Here is a 19,619-nt window from a genome sequence, read left to right as displayed (position 1 = left end):
GTTTTTATAGCACGAACAAGAGCATGCAGAAAATATTCAAAGTTAATGTTGGAGACCTAGACCTTGTAGATTATCTCCTACTTGTTACACTTTCTCTAATAATAAGGTAACCTCGACCTAGACCTTGTAGATTATCTCCTACTCATTACACTTTCTCTAATAATAAGGTAACCTCGACGGATCCTCATCACTAGTAAGTGCAAACACATATTGTCATCGCCATTTGTGCAGGTCGAGGCTAAGATGTTAATCAATCAAGTAGCGATCAACTGGTTATATTTCATATCCGATAATCCGAATCCTTGATTGAAATAGTTCTCCAAAAATCCTCAGCACCCAAAAAACACAATGGATAATTGGGCCTTAAGCGTCATGGGACTTGGGCTCGTTTGTTAGCAAAGGGTTCACCGAAAAGGAACAAAAACCCTAGATTTGTACTATACTCAACCGAAATACAAGGCTCCGAGAAGACATAATTACCCCTGTTCCTTATCCCCAAACCATGGCCTTAAATTTCAAAATTTCCAGGGGTACAACCGTCAAAGCGTCACTTCCGCACCCTAATTCCACCGCCTCGCCTGGCTAACACTGGCGCCCACCTTTCTCCTTTAGTACATTATCACTCTTTCCCCGCTGAAGTTTCAGGCAGCGATTTAGGGTTAGGGTTCTGATTTTCCCTCACTTTCTGGATTCGTAATCTGTTAGTTCACCCCCGCGAGCTAACTCCAGTTGACAATGGGAGTTCCGGCGTTCTACCGGTGGTTGGCGGAGAAGTACCCGCTCGTTATTGTCGACGTCGTGGAAGAAGAGCCCGTCGTGATAGATGACGTATCGATTCCGGTCGACACCAGTAAACCAAACCCTAATGGGTTGGAATACGATAATCTGTATCTCGACATGAACGGGATTATTCACCCCTGTTTCCACCCAGAAGATAGGGTAACGATTCGATTTAATTTCTTTACAATGTGATTACGAATTGAAAATTTTGTTATGTAGAAAGATTCCCCCCCTTTGATTGTTATCAAAATTTGACCTTGTAGCTGTAAATTTGGTTGCGTGGCTTAATTTTGTTATCTGAATGATGCAGCCTTCTCCCTCGACATTCGATGAGGTATTCCAGTGCATGTTTGATTATATTGACAGACTGTTTGTGATGGTTCGGCCTCGAAAGCTATTGTACATGGCTATTGGTGAGTGTTGGAATTAGAACTGATGTTTATGTTTGGAAATTGTTATTGGCACTTCAAAAATCTCATTTTACACTTCAAACTTTCTATATTTGGAAAGAAAAATACATTTGTGAGGAGTGTAGAATGAGATTTTTGGAGTGCCAATATCACTTACCTTGTGTTTTATCAAAAAGCATAAGTAAATGCGTTGTCGTATGAAATTTGTGTAATGCTAATTGTTGCCGATTATTGATAGATGGTGTTGCCCCCAGGGCAAAAATGAATCAACAGCGGTCTCGGCGATTTAGAGCTGCGAAAGATGCATCAGACGCGGTACGTCCTTTTGTGGATGCTAGGTGGGTCCTCCATGTGTTTGCATGTGAAGGGCTTGTCTTTTTTTCTTTGGTTTAGTTCTGATTCTTTTGTGTAATAAAGTTTATTAATTGCAGAAAACTGGTAGATGAATAGATATGTTTATATATCTGACCTTAACGAACAAATGAAAGCAGTTTGATTTCCTGGGCACTACAAAGTTTTCCTCTGTAGTGGATATCATAGTGGTGTTTAGACATAGGAGTTAAACAAGTAATATCTAAAGATCATTATTTCAAACACCCTTTGATAGTGCTATCATCAGTTCTGGTTATATGCATAAGTTTTTACTAGTCATGTTTGTTAGGGTTTTGTAGTTGATGCAGTTTGTGTAAATTTATTATGAATTGTGATAATCCAACACAACCTTAATGGAGTTGTGGAATGTGTATTTGCAGTAACTTTTTTTTTTTGAGGGCAACTCAATCTTCAAACTTGTATTATGAAAATTGAAGGAACATAGCTACTAGTCCTGAACCATTTACTTGGGGCATGTTAAACTCCCTCCCCCCCATTCTATCTGTGTGAACTCATTGTTGAGATTTCCTGAATCCTTGCTTGTTACAATTGTTCCATAAGGTTACACAGCCTTGGAATGGGGGAAGTAGATAGGAGAAACGAAGCCAAGCTTTACATTTATTGATTTTTGGTTTCTCTTTTATAGGCAGCTGAAGAAGAAAGGCTGCGTGAGGAGTTTGAAATGGAGGGGAGAAAGCTTCCTCCAAAACAACAGTCACAAGTTGTTGATTCCAATGTCATCACTCCTGGAACTCAATTTATGGCTGTTTTGTCAGTAGCATTGCAGTATTACATTCATCTCAGATTAAACAATGACCCAGGATGGAAAAATGTTAAGGTATTTTCTATGCTTTGTTCCCTCGGTTTCCTGAAGTTATATTGTGTTTCTTTTGCAATTACTAATTAGGACCTATTTTTATTGTTCTATAAATGCTGATGAATATTCCTGTTTTACCAATTTTTTTTAATATTTTGTCTTGGCAGGTTATTCTTTCCGATGCAAATGTTCCAGGTGAAGGTGAACACAAAATTATGTCTTATGTTCGTCTTCAAAGAAATCTTCCTGGTTATGATCCCAATACACGCCATTGTCTCTATGGTTTGGTATGTTTCTTCCTTCATTACATGCATCTTCTTATACCCCTAAGTTATTTATCCATTGCTTTATAAAAACCCTTGAATTATTCTGGTAAGTTTTTCCTGTATTCTATTAATGTGTGGTCAATTACAGGATGCTGATTTGATTATGCTTGCTTTGGCTACCCATGAAGTTCATTTTTCAATTCTTCGAGAGGTATGTATTTATGATTTTGCAATTTTTCATTTTAAAAATCAATTCAACTTTGTTTTTCTGTATGATTGGCATCTTCGTTACTTTCAGTTCTCCTACAGTGTGTTTCATGATTTCCACCTTCATTCCAACTAGTAATTGTACATTTGGCAATGCAACATTCCAGGTTGTATTCACCCCCGGACAGCAAGACAAATGCTTCATATGTGGTCAGGTGGGTCATTTAGCAGCAAATTGTGAAGGTAAGGTGAAACGGAAGGCTGGAGAGTTTGATGAGAAAGCTGATGCTGAGGCCGTTCCCAAGAAGCCGTACCAGGTTATTTTTTGCAATACATTGATTGAAGAGCTACTGATAAAACTTAAAAGGAATGGTTGTTATTTTTGGATTGAAATTATTCATTTTAGAGCCATTGCGAATTGGACATTTCACTGAATAGGACTAGTGGAATAACTTGTATCCTACTTTCGAAATACTATGTGACAATTATAAATTGAAGTTTTATCTCTTTGTGCTTTGTTATGGCAGTTTCTTAACATCTGGACTCTTAGAGAATATTTGGAATATGAGATGAGAATTCCCAATACCCAATTCGAGATTGATTTTGAGTGCATCGTGGATGATTTCATATTCATGTGTTTCTTTGTTGGCAACGATTTCTTACCACACATGCCCACGCTGGAAATTCGTGAGGTATGTTATTTTATTAAGCTTGAGAAATAGAACATGAAAATAGGAGGTTTAAAAAACTGTTTCACATAAAAATAAAAATGAAAATAGGAGGGCTTCAAAAAGAGTAGTAATTTTCTGTTATAATATTCTCATTGGTGATTGTTCAGGGTGCAATCAATTTGCTTTTGGCTGTATACAAGAAAGAATTTAAGTCATTGGGTGGATACCTGACTGATGGAAGCAAGGTATTTAATTGACTATTGTAGGTTATTTAGTTGACTAGGTTCTTTCATAATGTTCTTATTTGCCTGCCTTTTTTTTTCTCAGCCAAATTTGAGTCGGGTAGAGCATTTCATCCAAGCAGTTGGATCTTACGAAGATAAAATATTTCAGAAAAGAGCTCGATTGCATCAGGTTTGTTCCTTAGTAGCCCCTTGAAACAGTTTTACTTTTATGGCAGCATGATTGTATAACTGCGTTGATTTGCATGATGGCTAAAGTTTTTTTTATTTTATCTTTTATTTTTAATTTAATGCACCTGTTTAGGTTGTTTAGTTAGATGGAGCATGGTACTTAGCTAGGGTTTCAGAATGTTTTTGAGAGGGGTGGGAGAACTTTAGGTTTCAGATAGATTGTTCAAGCTTTCACAAGGAAAACAGTATTTGGGAGGGAGGATACTTTTCTCAATAAATGTGAGCTGAAAGAGGGCAGATAAAATCAATCTGCTCTCAGAAAAGGTCTCTGGGATGTGGCCTTTTGAGCAGACGCCCCTTCCAAATCTGTGGATGTTATTGTTCTTCTGTGAATTGCTTTATGGGGGGATTAATAGATGTTATGTTGGTGATTAGAATGCTTAATGTTATAACAAAATCATTCCCCCTCTCTCCAGCGTCAGGCAGACAGAATAAAGCGTGAAAAAGGGCAATTAAGAAGAGGAGATGATGCAGCGCCTCAAGTGCAACCAGATTCATTGGTTCCAGTTTCTCGGTTTCAGGGATCTCGTCTTGCTTCAGGTCATACAGCTTCACCCTATCAACAATCTGGAAAATCTAGTGATCAAGGAAATCCTCGAAAGGTTGCACGTTTGTCTTCAGAGATGTCAACTGTCGGTGCTGCTATTGTTGAAGCTGAGGACAGTCTTGAACTAGATGTATGTTTTTTAGCTCAGGAGATACCTTAATGTCAAACATTTTTAGTCTGTTCTTTGTATTTACTTTTCTACATGCTGATTACTGACGCTAACCTAATTTTGAATCTTTATTGTACCATCTTGTAATAATTGCTTTACAAACAGGGTTAGGTGTTTAATGAGTTCTGCTGGTTATATATTATTAACTATGTGGTCATTAAGCTGTCACTGTTTTTTTTCTTCTAGGAACATGGAAACAAAGAAGACATGAAAGCAAAGCTGAAGGAGATTCTTCGTGAGAAATCTGATGCTTTTAACTCTGGAAATCCCAATGTAGACAAGGTTCAATTACTAACTGTACATATATTTTGATATCGATGTCTGCAAGGCGTATGTTTGTAAGGCATTTGAAAGCCTTTTTGAAATTTGATAATTTAGATTATCTGCTTGGATCTTGGAACCATAGTAACATCAGTATTTGCAATTATCATGCATTGCCATTTGCCAATGAAAGCGACCTATCACAACATTGTTCTCTTTTGTTTTTTTGCAGTTTTGAATACTAAATATAAAACTGTTGTCTAGTTTATGCATATAGCTCTTGCTGCATAGCTCTGTTTACATTATTATATTTGTCATCTCAATACTATAGCTGAGAAGCTTGGAGTTTTGTTTCTGAATTTTGTTGCTGGTCGCATTGGTAATGTGATTCTTTTTGTCTTATATTATTAGGTTAAATTGGGAGAACGTGGATGGAAAGATAGGTATTATGAAGAGAAGTTTTCTGCAAAAACTCCTGAAGAACGTGATGCAATTCGAAAAGATGTTGTACGTAATAATTGCTGGTGATTTCAAATGTTCATTTGTATAAACCATTGTTAGTTTTTTCATATTTGTGTTTTTGGGTAGGTTTTGCGATACACTGAAGGTCTGTGTTGGGTGATGCACTATTATTATGAAGGTGTTTGCTCGTGGCAGTGGTGAGTAGTTTTGAACCACCTTCCTTCACTACATGAAGGGCCTTCCCGTTCCTTTTGCTTCTGTACTGGAATTATTAATTGTATTTGGATGGGGTTTTTCAGTGTTGTACAAGGAGCAGGGTTGGATTATGAATATTTTCCAATTTTTCCTTTAGCATATCATATGAAAACACAATTGCATATCAGGATAATGCCACATAGATGAGATCTTGTTGTAACATTTTCTGAAAAAACTGCATTAATGATCTTAGTCAAATATGTCAATCACGCCATTGAATGCCTTTTTTTTTTTCTTCAGGTTTTACCCCTATCACTATGCACCCTTTGCTTCTGATCTGAAGGACCTTGGTCAGCTAAATATAAGTTTTGATTTGGGCTCTCCTTTTAAACCGTTCAATCAGCTGTTGGGAGTTTTTCCTGCTGCAAGGTTTGCTTGTAATTTATTTCTTTTATTAGTAAATTATCCATTAAGTAAGGCACTAATGATAATTTGTTTGCAGCTCCCATGCTCTTCCTGAGCAGTACAGGAAGTTGATGACTGATCCAAATTCACCTCTGATTGATTTTTACCCTATTGGTATGTTTGCTTGACTAATATTGGTGGTTTGAATATTTCCCTTTTGTTGCTTGCTCACTAAGATTCTTCTCTGAACCTTTATTTGCTATCAGACTTTGAAGTGGATATGAATGGGAAGCGGTATGCATGGCAGGTAGGTTTCTTTCTAATCCATATTATAACTATATGCTTTTGCGCATGGTCATGATGATTACTATGTATATTGTACACCTATCGAGTAGAGTTTGACATCTTTTTGCTTTTCTGAAGGGTATTGCAAAGTTGCCTTTTATTGATGAAGTCCGCCTTCTAGGTGAGGTTGAAAAACTCGAACATACATTGACGGTACGGTATTTATTTATTTTTATTTACTTTTCACTACTGATTTTGGTTTTTCTATTTTGTTTTCTAACTTAATTTTTGCTTTTGGATTGTAGGAGGAGGAGACAAGGAGAAATAGTGTGATGTTTGAGATGCTTTTTGTGACATCGTCTCATCCTCTATCTGTAAGCATATATTCTCTGGACAATCGATGTAAGCAGTTGACAGACAAAGAACGAGTTGAAGTTAAGGAGCAGATTGATCCCAAGTACAGGTTTGTTCACGGTGCATTTACTTTATGCTTTAGAGCAGCAACCAGATTTCTAATTTGAATTTTACGTTATACCTTTTTGCTATTTTCTATTTGAGCCTGTTTTGGTTGGGAACCATAGATCATGTGGCCAGTGTTCCATTTTGGTGGCACCGCATATGCTAATTGATTTAGTTTATATATTTTTCTTGAGAATGATGCTCTATTTTGGCATTTTACAAAAATTAATTTTTCTATGGTTTTCTAGAAAGTGTGCATTTTTTGGTACTTCTGGATGGTAATGTTTGCTCCATGAGTATAAAGCCATATTTTTGTTCTGATTTTTTCTTATGGACAATGTATTTAAGAATTGTTTGAGACTATTTTCTGATTTTATTTAGGGATGCATGCAGTGAAGGGATGAACGGTTATTTGTCTCCATGTACTGGAGAGCCTTGCCCTCCGGTTTTCCGGTCTCCTGTTGAAAGTATGGAGGATATTGTAGACAACCAAGTAATGTATGTATTTTAACTGAAATTCATTTGCTGTAAATACATTGTACGTGAGAGAGAGAGAAGAATTACGAATTACAATATTTTGTTGATGGGTAATCTGTCCATGTGTGTGTATTAAGTAATTTATTGGATGCAAATAGAAGTGCCCTTAAATAATACAAAATGGCTTCATTAACGGATTTATTCTATACATAGAAGTGATCATGCATCTCTGAACTGCAATTCCCTCCCTTTGATGTTCAGATGTGCGATATACAGACTACCGGATGTACATAAGCATATAACTCAACCACCGGCAGGTGTTATATTCCCGAAGAAGGTATATTGTCCATATTGATCTTAAGCTTTTTTCAATAAGATTTTGTTGTATGGGTGTTATCCATATGCGTTGCGAGTGTTGCTTTATGTGTTCGCATGTGTTCCTATGAACTTCTCGACTTGGCCATTGCCTCTAATTTTAAGTAATAATAAAATGATTATACCCCTGTTTGATGCTTATCATTATATTGATGTCAAGTTATCTTCAGACTGTTACAGTGGGGGATTTGAAGCCTTTACCTCCTTTATGGCATGAAGACACCGGGCGAAAGCCTTGGCATGAAGATTCTGGGCGGAAGCCATATGAAAATTCGAGGTAGACCTTCTTTTAACAAATCGCTTTTGATAGATATGCAGTGCCATTTGTCCTTCAGCGTAATATAATTTTTTTTCTTCTGATTGTATTTTAACAATATTAGATTTTGCTTTCAGTTCCAGGCAGAACCCAGGAGCTATTTCTGGAAGACAGCTCGGGGAATCGGCACATCGCCTTGTTGTTAATAGCTTACAGGCTAATGGGTATGGCAATCAGATGCATTCCCATCGACCATCTTATGCCGAGCCTCAGTATTATCCAGCACACCCTTCCTATGCAAATAACGGAGGCTATGATCAGGGACACTATAGAATGCCACCACCTAGTGCAATCCACCATCCTCAACATCAACACCGAGCTTCGAATATTAGTACATTCCCAAGTCACGGTGACCGTGGGTATAATGTACCGCATTCTTCGGCAGCTGGCCATCGCTTTCAGAACAGGCCTCGTACCCAGCACCACGAAAGGAATTCTGGGCATGTATACTACGAATCAGGAAATCACCAGAACGATGGGCCAATCTACCCCGAAAGACCAATTCTACAAACTCCAGCGGGGGTCAGTGCTGCTCCTTATCCAGGTGGCTATAACAACTATCAGAGTTACCAACCATCTGGAACGCCTAGCCATAATGGTATTGATGGCCGGGTTCCACCGGTCAGCCATAACCCGGGCAGAGGTCAAAGCCGCCCTCAACAATCCAGAAACCAATACTCTGGATTGGACAGAAGAGGAAATAGGAGGCCACCTCCACCCCAGGCTGGGTATGGTCACAAGTAGGACGAGCTTGTGCTTGTGATGAAATTGTTGTGCTATATTTGGGCGGGCGCCCGCCCCGAATGGCAAAAATGGAAGCAGAAGTTATTTTTCGCTTTGATTGCCGCTGCAGTTGGCATTTTAGAGTCAGCATAGTAGCGGACTCCAGGTGGACAGCAGTTTGTGTAAGTTGGATTCCCGGATAAGAGGAGAGGTTCGAGTTTTTCCAATTTTTCCCTTCTGTAATTGAGACTTGTTTTCTCATTCATTTTTTGGAGTTTAGAATTAGTGACTTGTTTTCTTGGTCAAGAATTTGTCTCTTGTCAAAATTTTCCAAAGATGAAATGCTACTAAAATACTAAGATTTGTTTGTGAATTAATAAAAAAATTCTACTTAAAGAGTCACATTTAGAGAAACCGTTGAAGATCCTCTTATTTGACCAAGATATAAGAGAACAGCTCGATTGCTATAAATTTCAGTACGAAAAGACTCCTCCCTGCGGCCCATTTAAAAAAATATTATTGGGCCTAATAAAGTGAGGTTCAGTTTGCCGGATGTTTGGGCCCAAGTACAAACAGAATATTAATTGGGCCTCTTAAACTGTTGGGTGAAAAATGGGTCGTGGTGCATACCACAAAACGGATGGGCCGCGTAGAAAGACCTTCTTGTCCTCTTACACCCTGGCTGGAAGACAATGTCCTTGTACGGTATTTCCAGAAATGTTTAGACAATTAATCAAATAGTGCTCCAATTGCTAAAGGGTTATTATAATAGATGTAATAAGTGAATATTTGCCTGCTACATGACGTGGTTATCAAAATGTAATGAAATGTTTTTAGTCTCACAAATGATAAAATCCTATGTTCGGACGTCTATATAGGGCAACATACACAAAATGATGAAATCAAGTTACAACGAGAGATTGGAGTGTAGCTTAAATTGTCTGGTCGAATGGTCATGTGATCTGGATGCCCAATGCTTAATCTCATTACACTTATTAAAAAGAAATCAAGTCAGCACGAAAAACTCGTACACGTTTTAAGCCGTACATGTTCTGCCAAGATATGAAATTATAAGGTTCATCAGAACCAACCAAGCGCACGAGTGCACCGCAGTCACAGCTTGTAATGGTCGGGCGGTGGGAAAGTTGGGGTCCCATTCATCTCTCTCTCTCTCTCTCAATAATTGAAAGGATTGGTTACTGCTGACTTTGGTTTGCCTCTTTTGCTCGGAATGTTTGATCCACGTTGAGCTGCATTCACCCACGGGCGTCGGTTTGTCCTGATTCAAATAATGATATCCGCATGAGTCAATACTTATAATATATATATATATATATATATATAATAAATTGAATTTCTATTGCTGAAGCATGCATTGCATGTTAATTAAGAGTAATCAAAATACTAAAGCTATTATTAAAGCCACATATAAATAGGATTAAGTTGCTAATTTGGAATTACATGGCAGTAGTTTTTCAGAGATTTTACAAAATGCAGATATCGCGCGTAGAAGATTTGCGGCAAGACACATGCATCAAGTGAGAAGTACTTTGAACAGATCATTAGACAACAGGTGTTATTCAGCTGTTCAGCATTAATTACCTAATCCTATAAAATATTAGGTTGACGAGGTCTCTGGTTATTTGGAATTAATTAATTCCCATGAATATTGTTATAATCAAGTCCATTAAACAAACGACTTTCGAAGCTGCACCTTGATTGATGGGTCATTATAAAGTCATCTATGACGCATGCTGGTGAATGCCAAGACCAATGAAAATACCAGCGTGGTTCGATTGGACGAAATCGGGTTGTCAACGGTTTTTATAGAAATTGGGAAAATTGATTATTAATAAAAATAAAAATAAAATAAAAACCCATGACTTATAACTCACGATTTTCGTCAAAATGAAAATTTTTGAGGTTCGCAAGATTTTTTGCATGTGCATTAAGTCTTACAATTTATTAAGCCCTGTAAGTATTTTTTTATGAATTTTTCAAGTTACAAAAAATAAACTAAATTAAAAAACACTAGCAAGTAGCAAGGCACAACAATGATTGCAAACGCTCAGAATATCTCTTGAACATTCAATATAAACTGTAAGAAGCCTAGGGTGTGGCAAAAATGCACAAAATCGGGGTTTCGACAATTTGTATAAAAATAGGAAAAAACGATCAAAATCCGTGACTTATAACTCACGATATTTGTAAAAAATGAAAATTTGAGTTTCACAAGATCTTTTGCATGCACATTAAGTAAAACTTTAGAAGCCTTTTGAAAACGATCTTATGATTTATTAACCCCCTAAGTATTTTTTATGGAATTTTCAAGATCCAAAATATAATACTAATTGAAAATACTAGCAAGGCACGACAATGACTACAAACGTTCAGAACATCTCTGGAACGTCCAGTACAAAAAACTTAAGGGTGTGCCAAAATTGCACGAGCTCAAGGTTTCAATGATTTTTATTGAAATTGGCAAAATTGATCAAATAATGTGACTTACACAACTCACGATTTTTGTAAAACTTGAAAATTTTGAGTTTCACAAGATCTTTGCGTGCACATTCAGTACAATTTTGCAAGCATTTTGTAACCTGTCTTACGATTACCAACGTTTGGAATATCTCCGGAACATCCAATATAACTTAAAAAGTTTAGAGTGCGGTGAAATTGCACGAAATTGTGTTTTCAATGGTTTTTATAGAAATTGGCAAATTGATCAAAAAGCGTGACTTATAACTCACAATTTTCATAAAAAATGAAAATTTTGAGTTTCGCAAGATCTTTTGCATGAGCATTACATAAAACTTTATAAACCTTTTGAAAGCAATCTTACGATTTATTGTGCCCATAAGTTTTTCTTTTATGAATTTTCAACTTCCAAAATATAATAGTATTGTAAATCTTTCACAAGGCTCAGGAGTGTATCCGAGCACTTTTGAGGCTTACATTGGTGTTTGGACCCGATTTTACACTATCGGCTCGTGCAATCAAGGCCATTGATGAACATAGCTCTTAACCGTTGGATGTCAGAATTGTTAAGATAATTATTATTGAAGGATATATTGTGGTTTTAGTCATGATATTATCTTTTGATGGTGAATTATCTTGTACAAGATAAATGAGATGCAAACTATATCTCAAGCATTGGGACTCTTATCTGGTTAAACAACAATTTGCGTGCAAATTAAATGTTGGTAAGATAAGAGAACAAAGAGGTACATATGAGATTGAATGGGTGTTTGACTGATGCCATGCAAGAGTTGGATGGCATATGCTTTTGTCTTATCATGAAGTCTATCACATGATAAGTTTGATGGGAGATGGTCTTTAAAGTATCAGATTATATTGCGATTCAAGGTAATTTATTATGCATGCATGGTTGTACCTGGACCAACATGGTGGAAAAAGAGAAGTTTTAGTTGGAATAAGACGCATTCGTTTAGTTAGGCCATGCATGTGAAAAAAAATATCTTTATCTTTTCAAGGAAAATTGGGGGATATTGGATGGTTAAGGCGGTTCCACACAATCTAATGGTTCAGAGTCAACGTAGCAGGTGATATTCTACAAAGTTAGAGAGGCGATTGGACTCTACAAAGTTATTAGGTTGTGCTAAGCAAAATACAGCCACTATAAATACAGAGTCGCAGACAACATTAAAGCCCCTTCCAATTCAACACACAAATTGCCCTACCCAAACCTCTCAAATATCTTGAGATTTTTTTATTTTCTTTTTCCGCCAACACACCTTCAGTTTAGATAAACATCACTGTGAAGGCAACCGGTGACATCTTCAGTTTGGATAAACAACACTGTTGCCGTAGAATCAGCCGTTCCCGGAGCACCTTCAGTTTGGATAAACAACACTGCGTCGACTGGTTATCTATCCAAGTCTCGGTCGAGAAGGATTTTCGAATCCTTATTGGCAGATGTCGTCTCATTAGTCATCTCGGTGAAGTGAGGTGTTACAGGTTATTACATTCGGCACATTGAAAGCCAAATTTGATATTAAATTTCGCAGAACTAGCAGCCTTGTCTTCAGGTTCTAGAACCCGAAGGTTGAGGCGTGTTCATTCCTCGGCCGCAGTCGCAAGATCAAGAAGTCAGCAACGCGCTCAACGTAACATCTACACATTTTACTCCTCGACGGACGAGTTGGGCATGCCTGCATACAATTGAATGACATAGTTAGCTTATTAATTACTCGGCCTGCGTGCTACGTAGGCTTGATAGTTTTTAGGGTTAACATTTTGGCACGCCTAGTAGGATGAAGTGCTAAAACTACGAAGTTCACATGATATATCAAGATGAGATTCGGTGCCTATTCAAGGAAATTGTCAAGCAACAAAAACTCATTGACCAGATCCTTGAAGCACATGAAGAAAGGCAAAAATCTTTCTCTCAAATGATAAAGGTGAAGGTTCATCACAGCTTACAAGATCAATGGTTAAATGAAGATAAAGCTCAATTTTATGAGTGGCTCGATAAAAAAAGGTCATTTGGTTTCAAATCAATTCCATTTGAAGAATTGTTGGATCAGAAGGCCGAGGGGCAATTTTTAGCTCCAGCCACAACCAACATTCGGCCTAAGAAGATTGTCGAGACGGCCGAAGAAGAACCTAGGCCACCTGTTATCTCGGTCGAGACTGAAAGTGTGGTAGGCCTAGAAGAAAAAGTTCAAGTTTTTAAGCCAAAAATCGACTCAAAAAATGATTCGTCAAAGGAGTGTTCCAATGACGAACAGGACCGATACACAGCTTTAGATGAAAAAAACACATCAATTGATATGGTCATCGGAGACATAGGCTTAGTCGGAAAAACCACACCAATCGATATGATTATTGGTGATAAAGCCGATATGGAGAAACCCGTTCACCTAAGTTGTCCGAGTTAAAAGCCAAAATTGGCGAAGTTATTATGCCTGAGGGGCATAATAATTGTTCAACATATTCGGCGGCCGATTTATTTGGACATCGATCTTTTATTCGACTTTGGAAAATCTCAAAGTGAAAATTGTGATGTAAAAATATCTCAGCTTGGAATAAAGCATCGTTGGCCTCCTCCTAATTATGATTCGGCTGTTTTCATTTTCTTTTGCTAAAATATATATTTTCTTAAACATACGGCTATGCAAGCTGATGCATAAGAAAATAAGGAGGCAACATTATTAGTCGTCGGTGACCATTATTTGCTCCAATTGATGACTTTGATTGGTGATAGGCCGAGCTGCCATTTTTCTCTTCATTAAATAGAATGCATACATGTATGCATGTGCATGGAAGGGACAAGTGGCGAATTCTCCCACTTAGATTTTCTACCTTGACAAAAGTTGGGACAAATAGGCAGAGAGATTTGATGGTGATTGGTTTTCACTGAATTACAAGACAAAATAAGGAAAAAGTTATGTATATTCGATGAAAGGCAGTGCATGGAGTAAATATGGTGATATTATTGTGACTCATTCGATGGAATTTGTCGTTGAGGTGTACTTCCTGTTCAATAATCTCAGCCTTGAAATATATGGTTGATAACTGACTATAGGCCGAGCTACCCAATATATGTTGCTGAGCTCGACCTTGCAGACCGATGCTTAAGAAGATAAAGAGGGCCAATGAACATCCCGTGCGACATCGAATCATTCATTGATATTCAAGATAGGCCTCTCGTTATATGGTGCTTAGCAATCCCGTGCTCTACCTATAATATATATCACACATGCCGAGCTTGGCAAGCTGATGCTCAGCACAAACTCATTTTATATATGTGTGTGTGCTAGGCACAGAAGCATAGCAGACAGATCATAGGCAATCAGGCTACTTAGACACACACACACACACAAGGCTACCTATATATATACATGTGTGTGTGTATATATATATATATATATCCCGAGTACCATGAGCAGTAGTGGGCTAGAGTCTTGGAGACTTCGACCCTATTTGGTTTTTCTCGGCCAGCTCGTCGAGGTCTCTTTCAAGACATGTCAGGCTATGGAGTGGATTCCTTGACCATATATTTCTTTGACTTCACAAATTTACTTAACCATTGGGCTTACGCGTCAAAGCTCAAGGAAATTGGGGGGCAATGTTGGGACCCGATTTTACACTATCGGCTCGTGCAATCAAGGCTGTTGATGAACATAGCTTTCAGCCGTTAGATGGTAGAATAGTTAAGATAATTATTATTGAAGGATATATTGCGGTTTTAATCATGATATTATCTTTTGATGGTGAATTATCTTGATATAAGATAGATGAGATGCAAACTATATCTCAAGCTTTGGGACTTTTATCTGGTTAAACAACAATTTGTGTGCAAATTAAATGTTGGTCAGATAAGAGAACAAATAGGTATAGATGAGATTGAATGGGTGTTTGACACTGATGCCGTGCAAGAGTTGGATGGCATATGCTTTTGTCTTATCATGAAGTCTGTCAAATGATAAGTTTTATGGAAGATGGTCTTTAAAGTATCAGATTATATTACGATTAAAGGTAATTTATTATGCATGCATGGTTGTACCTGGACCAACATGTTGGAAAAAGAGAAGTTTTAGTTGAATACGACGCATTCGTTTGGTTAGGTCATGCATGTGAAAAAAATATCTTTATCTTTTCAAGGAAAATTGGTGGATATTGGATGGCTAAGGCGGTTCCACACAATCTAATGGTTCAGAGTCAACGTAGCAGGTGATATTCTACAAAGTTAGAGAGGCGATTAGACTCTACAAAGTTATTAGGCCGTGCTAAGCAAAATACAGCCACTATAAATACAAAGTCACAGACAACATTAAAGCCCCTTTTAATTCAACACACAAATTGCCTTGCGCAAACTTCTCAAACATCTTGAGATTTTTTTTTATTTTCTTTTTCCGCCAACACACCTTCAGTGTGGATAAACAACACTGTGAAAGCAATCGGTGACATCTTTAGTTTGGATAAACAGCACTGTTGCCGTACATCAGCCGTTCCCGAAGCACCTTCAGTTTGGATAAACAGCATCGCGTCGAGGCCGACTGGTTATCTATCCAAGTCTCGATCGAGAAGGATTTTCGAATCCTTTATTGGCAAAGGTCATCTCATTAGCCATCTCAGCGAAGTGAGGTGTTACAGGTTACCATATTCGGCACATTGAAAGCCGAATTTGATATTGAACTTTGCATTACTAGTAGCCTTGTCTTCAGGCTCTAGAACCCGAAGGCTGAGGCGTGTTCCTTCCTTGGCCACAATCGCAAGATCAAGAAGTCAGCGCGGCACACAACGCAACATCAACACATTTTACTCCTCGGTCGAGCTCGGCCAACGAGTTAGCACGTCCCACATACAATTGAATGACGTAGTTAGCTTATTAATTACTCAGCTTACGCGCCACGTAAGCTTGGTAGTTTTTAGGGTCAACAATTGGTAAATTATCTAGCATGTAATTGAGGTAAGTTTCATACTATTTCCCAATGATAGGCCTATATCTATTTTAATCTTTGTGCCGATAGTAAATATATTAAATGTGATTTCTTGATTGTTTATTGGTTATATGCTTAATATGTATTTCTGTTAATATGTATATGTATAAGTGTTATTAATGATTATACTCTTTGGATTGTGATGGATAATATTTGAGAATGGTAATGTCGTACATACGTAAGCATTCATGCATGGAAGGACACAGCGTTGTGCGTGCGTGTGTGAGTGTTGAGGGTTGATATATCCAGAGGTTGTGGAAGGATTTGGACACTTAATCTTGAAAAATTGTATATGTCACGCTTTTGATTATATAATTGGGCATTGGAGAAAGTGTTTGTATAATCAGTGCAACACAAGTTTTAATTATATGGACAAGTGCTAATTCATATTCTAAGGTACTCGGGGATCGGAGCCAAATGGTATAAGTATAGTATGTGACATGCATGTTTGGATGCCTTAAATTTATGTTAGCGGGACTAGAAGAGACTGAGTTTGTGATTTTCATAATGATCCCGAAGGGAGTGAGTTTGTGATTTCATAACATTGCATTATTTACATAGTATATGTTTGTTTTTTGTACTAAGACCGGAAATTAACTGGGATAACTAGCATGAGGGATGTTGTATTACCCCACCCTAATACTTGCATTCTCTCGTTTTTGTTATTTATTTATTATTTTTTTTAAAGAAATTTATGGTTTCGTACATTTTCTGTCACGCCCAAGCTTCTTAAAGTTCATGTTGAATTTTGGAAATTTTTGGATGTTGTTAATTATTGTCAAGCCTTAATAGTATTTTTTATTTATCTTTTAAAATAAAATAAATCCATTAAACACTAATGAGGCTCGATATAAATTAAAACTCATTCCAAATGGCCAATAACATTTTGGTAATGCTAGGAAGACTAATTGTGTAGACTAAGGGCCAATTTGAGATTGATGTGTTTTTTTAATAAATTGCTGATGCTGTACTTTAGGAACAATCACCTACCAAATAAAGCAGTTGAGCGTTAAATAAACTGTATTTTTAAAAGTGTTGTAAGTATGAAAAACAATGTAAAAACAATGTCTAGGAGAATAAATAATGTCATTGTTTAAAATTAATGAGCATATTAGAGGATTTAAAAATATTCTAAAGGCTCAACTCCTCTTTTTATTAAAGCAACTTTAAAAGCAATCTATAGGCTGCTTTCAAAAGCGGTTGTCTGGAGATCATTACTTTTAAAATAAGCAGTATATTTTATTTTTACCAAACATTTTTTCACTGCTTAACCTTAAAGTGAAGCTTTTTTTTGGTGAAAAAAAAAAAAAGCAATACCAAACTGGGACTAAATTTTGTAAATTAAATGATATGGAAGTTGATGATTGAATTATTACTTAAGTGTTGATTAAAATGCTTATTTTTTATTGTTGACAAATTATTTAATTTGTAATTTTAGTATTCAAATTTAGTTAACCTAACATTACTCATAATATTTTATTTCATGTATAGGCAAAAGATCTTGTGAAACTCAAAATCTTTTATTTTCTAAAAACTTAGCCCAAACATCTCCTGAACAACGTTCACATTTGTGAAAAACACAATGTTATATACTTTTGAAAAAATCTATTCAAAATATTCAGCATGGGACTGCAAAATAAAGCAAGTTAGATGTCATCTTCAATGTATATTTGATTTTCAGCTGCCACGCAGTCTCGTTCGTTTACGGGTCATACAATTCGGCCATCGACAACTCATGTGTTATTATTATTATTATTATTATTTATCCTCTACTAAAAAGCTTTTTAAAGAGATCTGACTTGCCAACTAAAACAAAGCCCCATGAAACAGATTAGACTCAAAAAGTTCATACAAATCCAAAAATAGATTCCAAATACATGAACAAGTCATCCTTTCTTTTATCAATTGAGAGAGAGAGAGAGAGAGGGTAGGTTGTTTCTAATTCTCACACCGTCCAAGACCGACCTATCGGAGACGGGTTCTTTTCAAAACCATATTTAAAAAAAAAAAAAAAAAAAGAAACTAATAAAAAATGTTTAAAAATTTTGAGTTTTAACGATAAAAACAAAATAAGGGGTAAAGTGAATAATACCAGAATTGACTTTTTAGTGTAAAAATGTAATTTTTCGTTAAAATGAACATTACCGGAAGTTTTTCGTTAAAATTCTCTTAAAAAAATTAATAACATATCCTAAATGATTTTAAATTAGTATTAGTGAGTTTTTCAACCTGTTTGTTAGTCAAGGACAAAACCCTACTTTATGGAAAAGATTTAAAATCGAATCAAATCAAACTTCACTCGTTTACTCTTTAATGAATTAATTAATGATTTTGAGTAAGGTACGTATAAACAATGGTTTTTGATGAGTTTAATCGTAGAAGCAAGGACCCTCTTAGACATTTTAATTAATTAGAAAGGAATTTAGATATGTTTTAATGCCTGCAACAAAACACGAGGCTACGAACCAGATTAGACCGATGTGTTCGTGGGAAACCTCCAATAGTTGGATTACAAGAGACCTTGAGTATTTCTGCGGAAGATATTTTCATATTTGTATGTCTTTCTTCCTTTTTTCTTAATAAAACAATGATATTCATATGTCGGAAAGCCAAAGCGTTTTTTTTGTTTTATTTTTCTGTGGTCAAATATAAAATCAAAGGGTTTTTGTGTGGGGATTATACGTGTGTATATATCCATCCAATAAGCTATGAAAAGAGTTAGCACTAACGATATCATGATCCACATGGATTATATAAATAGAAGATTAGCGTTTAGGTTGTAATGGCTACAGTGGTATATAATGCTTTCTTGCCCTGAGTTGTAATTTGACCTTTGATCTCGAGATTAAAAAGTATTAACTTTCAACTCAAATTTTTTTTGGTCAATAACTTTCAACTCATGCTTTCACGATCTTAGTTGTCAGGGTTTACTTTTATATGTTAAAATCATGCTTTCACAAGTTGAGAGTTAGTGTTTAAAAACGGATTTTCCACATTGGTTTCATTCATGGCGTATTTTTAAGAAAAAAATTATCAAAAATGTTCAAGCAGTCTGCTACGTCTAGCATTGTTTTCATCTAAATGATATTTTTACGCTTATTCATTTAAATTATAGGTAGAGGGATATTCAAACTTGGGTCTAAAAAAAAGAAAATTGTTCTAGCTAACTTCGCTAGCTAAATACAAATATGCTATTTATTAGTGTTACATCAAATTATAATGTCAATTAAAACACACACAAATTGTTATTATTATGCTTAATTAAGTTAAATCAAGTCTCAATCAGTGATTAATTTGTTGACCATAATGATTAACTAACGAGAAACAAGGTTAAGGAGTAATCTATTGAGGAAGAAGGAAGGAAAAGGGTATGGAATTTGACAAAAAAATATAAAGTACGTAGCCAGTGTCGGTTAATATTAAAAGCGAAGGAACAAAGGAGCCATTCACGGACCAAAAGTTCAGGACAGTTCTCTCTTTTGC

At 36.4% G+C, this 19,619-nt stretch overlaps 1 protein-coding gene and 1 long non-coding RNA gene across 4 annotated transcripts; one reads left to right on the top strand and one right to left on the bottom strand.

Moving 5' to 3' along the window:
• Window positions 1-552: 552 nt before the first annotated feature.
• On the top strand, window positions 553-9,072 carry LOC103927935 (5'-3' exoribonuclease 3). 3 transcript variants are annotated; one of them, XM_009336928.3, is made up of 23 exons: window positions 553-939; window positions 1,091-1,193; window positions 1,429-1,505; window positions 2,209-2,400; window positions 2,547-2,666; window positions 2,794-2,856; window positions 3,020-3,169; window positions 3,380-3,544; window positions 3,691-3,768; window positions 3,851-3,937; window positions 4,413-4,673; window positions 4,899-4,994; window positions 5,385-5,480; window positions 5,562-5,632; window positions 5,931-6,059; window positions 6,133-6,209; window positions 6,302-6,342; window positions 6,459-6,533; window positions 6,626-6,783; window positions 7,173-7,277; window positions 7,518-7,593; window positions 7,802-7,908; window positions 8,025-9,072. In XM_009336928.3, the coding sequence occupies exons 1-23, from the start codon at window positions 736-738 to the stop codon at window positions 8,689-8,691; spliced, it is 3,198 nt and encodes a 1,065-aa protein (XP_009335203.2). In that variant the 5' UTR covers window positions 553-735; the 3' UTR covers window positions 8,692-9,072. The 3 variants fall into 3 exon arrangements, with proteins under 3 accessions (XP_009335203.2, XP_009335194.2, XP_048433409.1); XM_009336919.3 differs by having other exon boundaries at window positions 7,161-7,277; XM_048577452.1 differs by lacking the exon at window positions 553-939 and having other exon boundaries at window positions 1,103-1,193; window positions 1,445-1,505; window positions 7,161-7,277.
• A 407-nt stretch (window positions 9,073-9,479) lies between these two features.
• Window positions 9,480-10,230, bottom strand: LOC125477349. The gene is made up of 2 exons (XR_007258474.1): window positions 10,132-10,230; window positions 9,480-9,949 (listed from the first exon to the last, which is right to left on the bottom strand). It is a non-coding gene; the product is annotated as an uncharacterized LOC125477349 (long non-coding RNA).
• Between the last annotated feature and the right edge of the window lie 9,389 nt (window positions 10,231-19,619).

This window comes from the organism of the source record quoted next, unplaced genomic scaffold (assembly GCF_019419815.1).
Source record: "Pyrus x bretschneideri cultivar Hongxiangsu unplaced genomic scaffold, Pyrus_bretschneideri_v1 Contig1, whole genome shotgun sequence".
Lineage (NCBI taxonomy): Eukaryota > Viridiplantae > Streptophyta > Magnoliopsida > Rosales > Rosaceae > Pyrus > Pyrus x bretschneideri.
Note: the sequence above shows the minus strand (reverse complement) of the source record. Positions and strands in the feature narration are given on the sequence as shown.

What these genes read in the sequence shown, in the direction of transcription:
- LOC103927935 (XM_009336919.3), top strand. Translation starts at nt 736, where the DNA reads ATGGGAGTTCCGGCGTTCTACCGGTGGTTGGCGGAGAAGTACCCGCTC. An exon ending in ATTTTTCAATTCTTCGAGAG is followed by an intron (nt 2,857 to 3,019) that starts GTATGTATTTAT and finishes GCAACATTCCAG; the next exon opens with GTTGTATTCACCCCCGGACA. An exon ending in GAAATCCCAATGTAGACAAG is followed by an intron (nt 4,995 to 5,384) that starts GTTCAATTACTA and finishes TTATATTATTAG; the next exon opens with GTTAAATTGGGAGAACGTGG.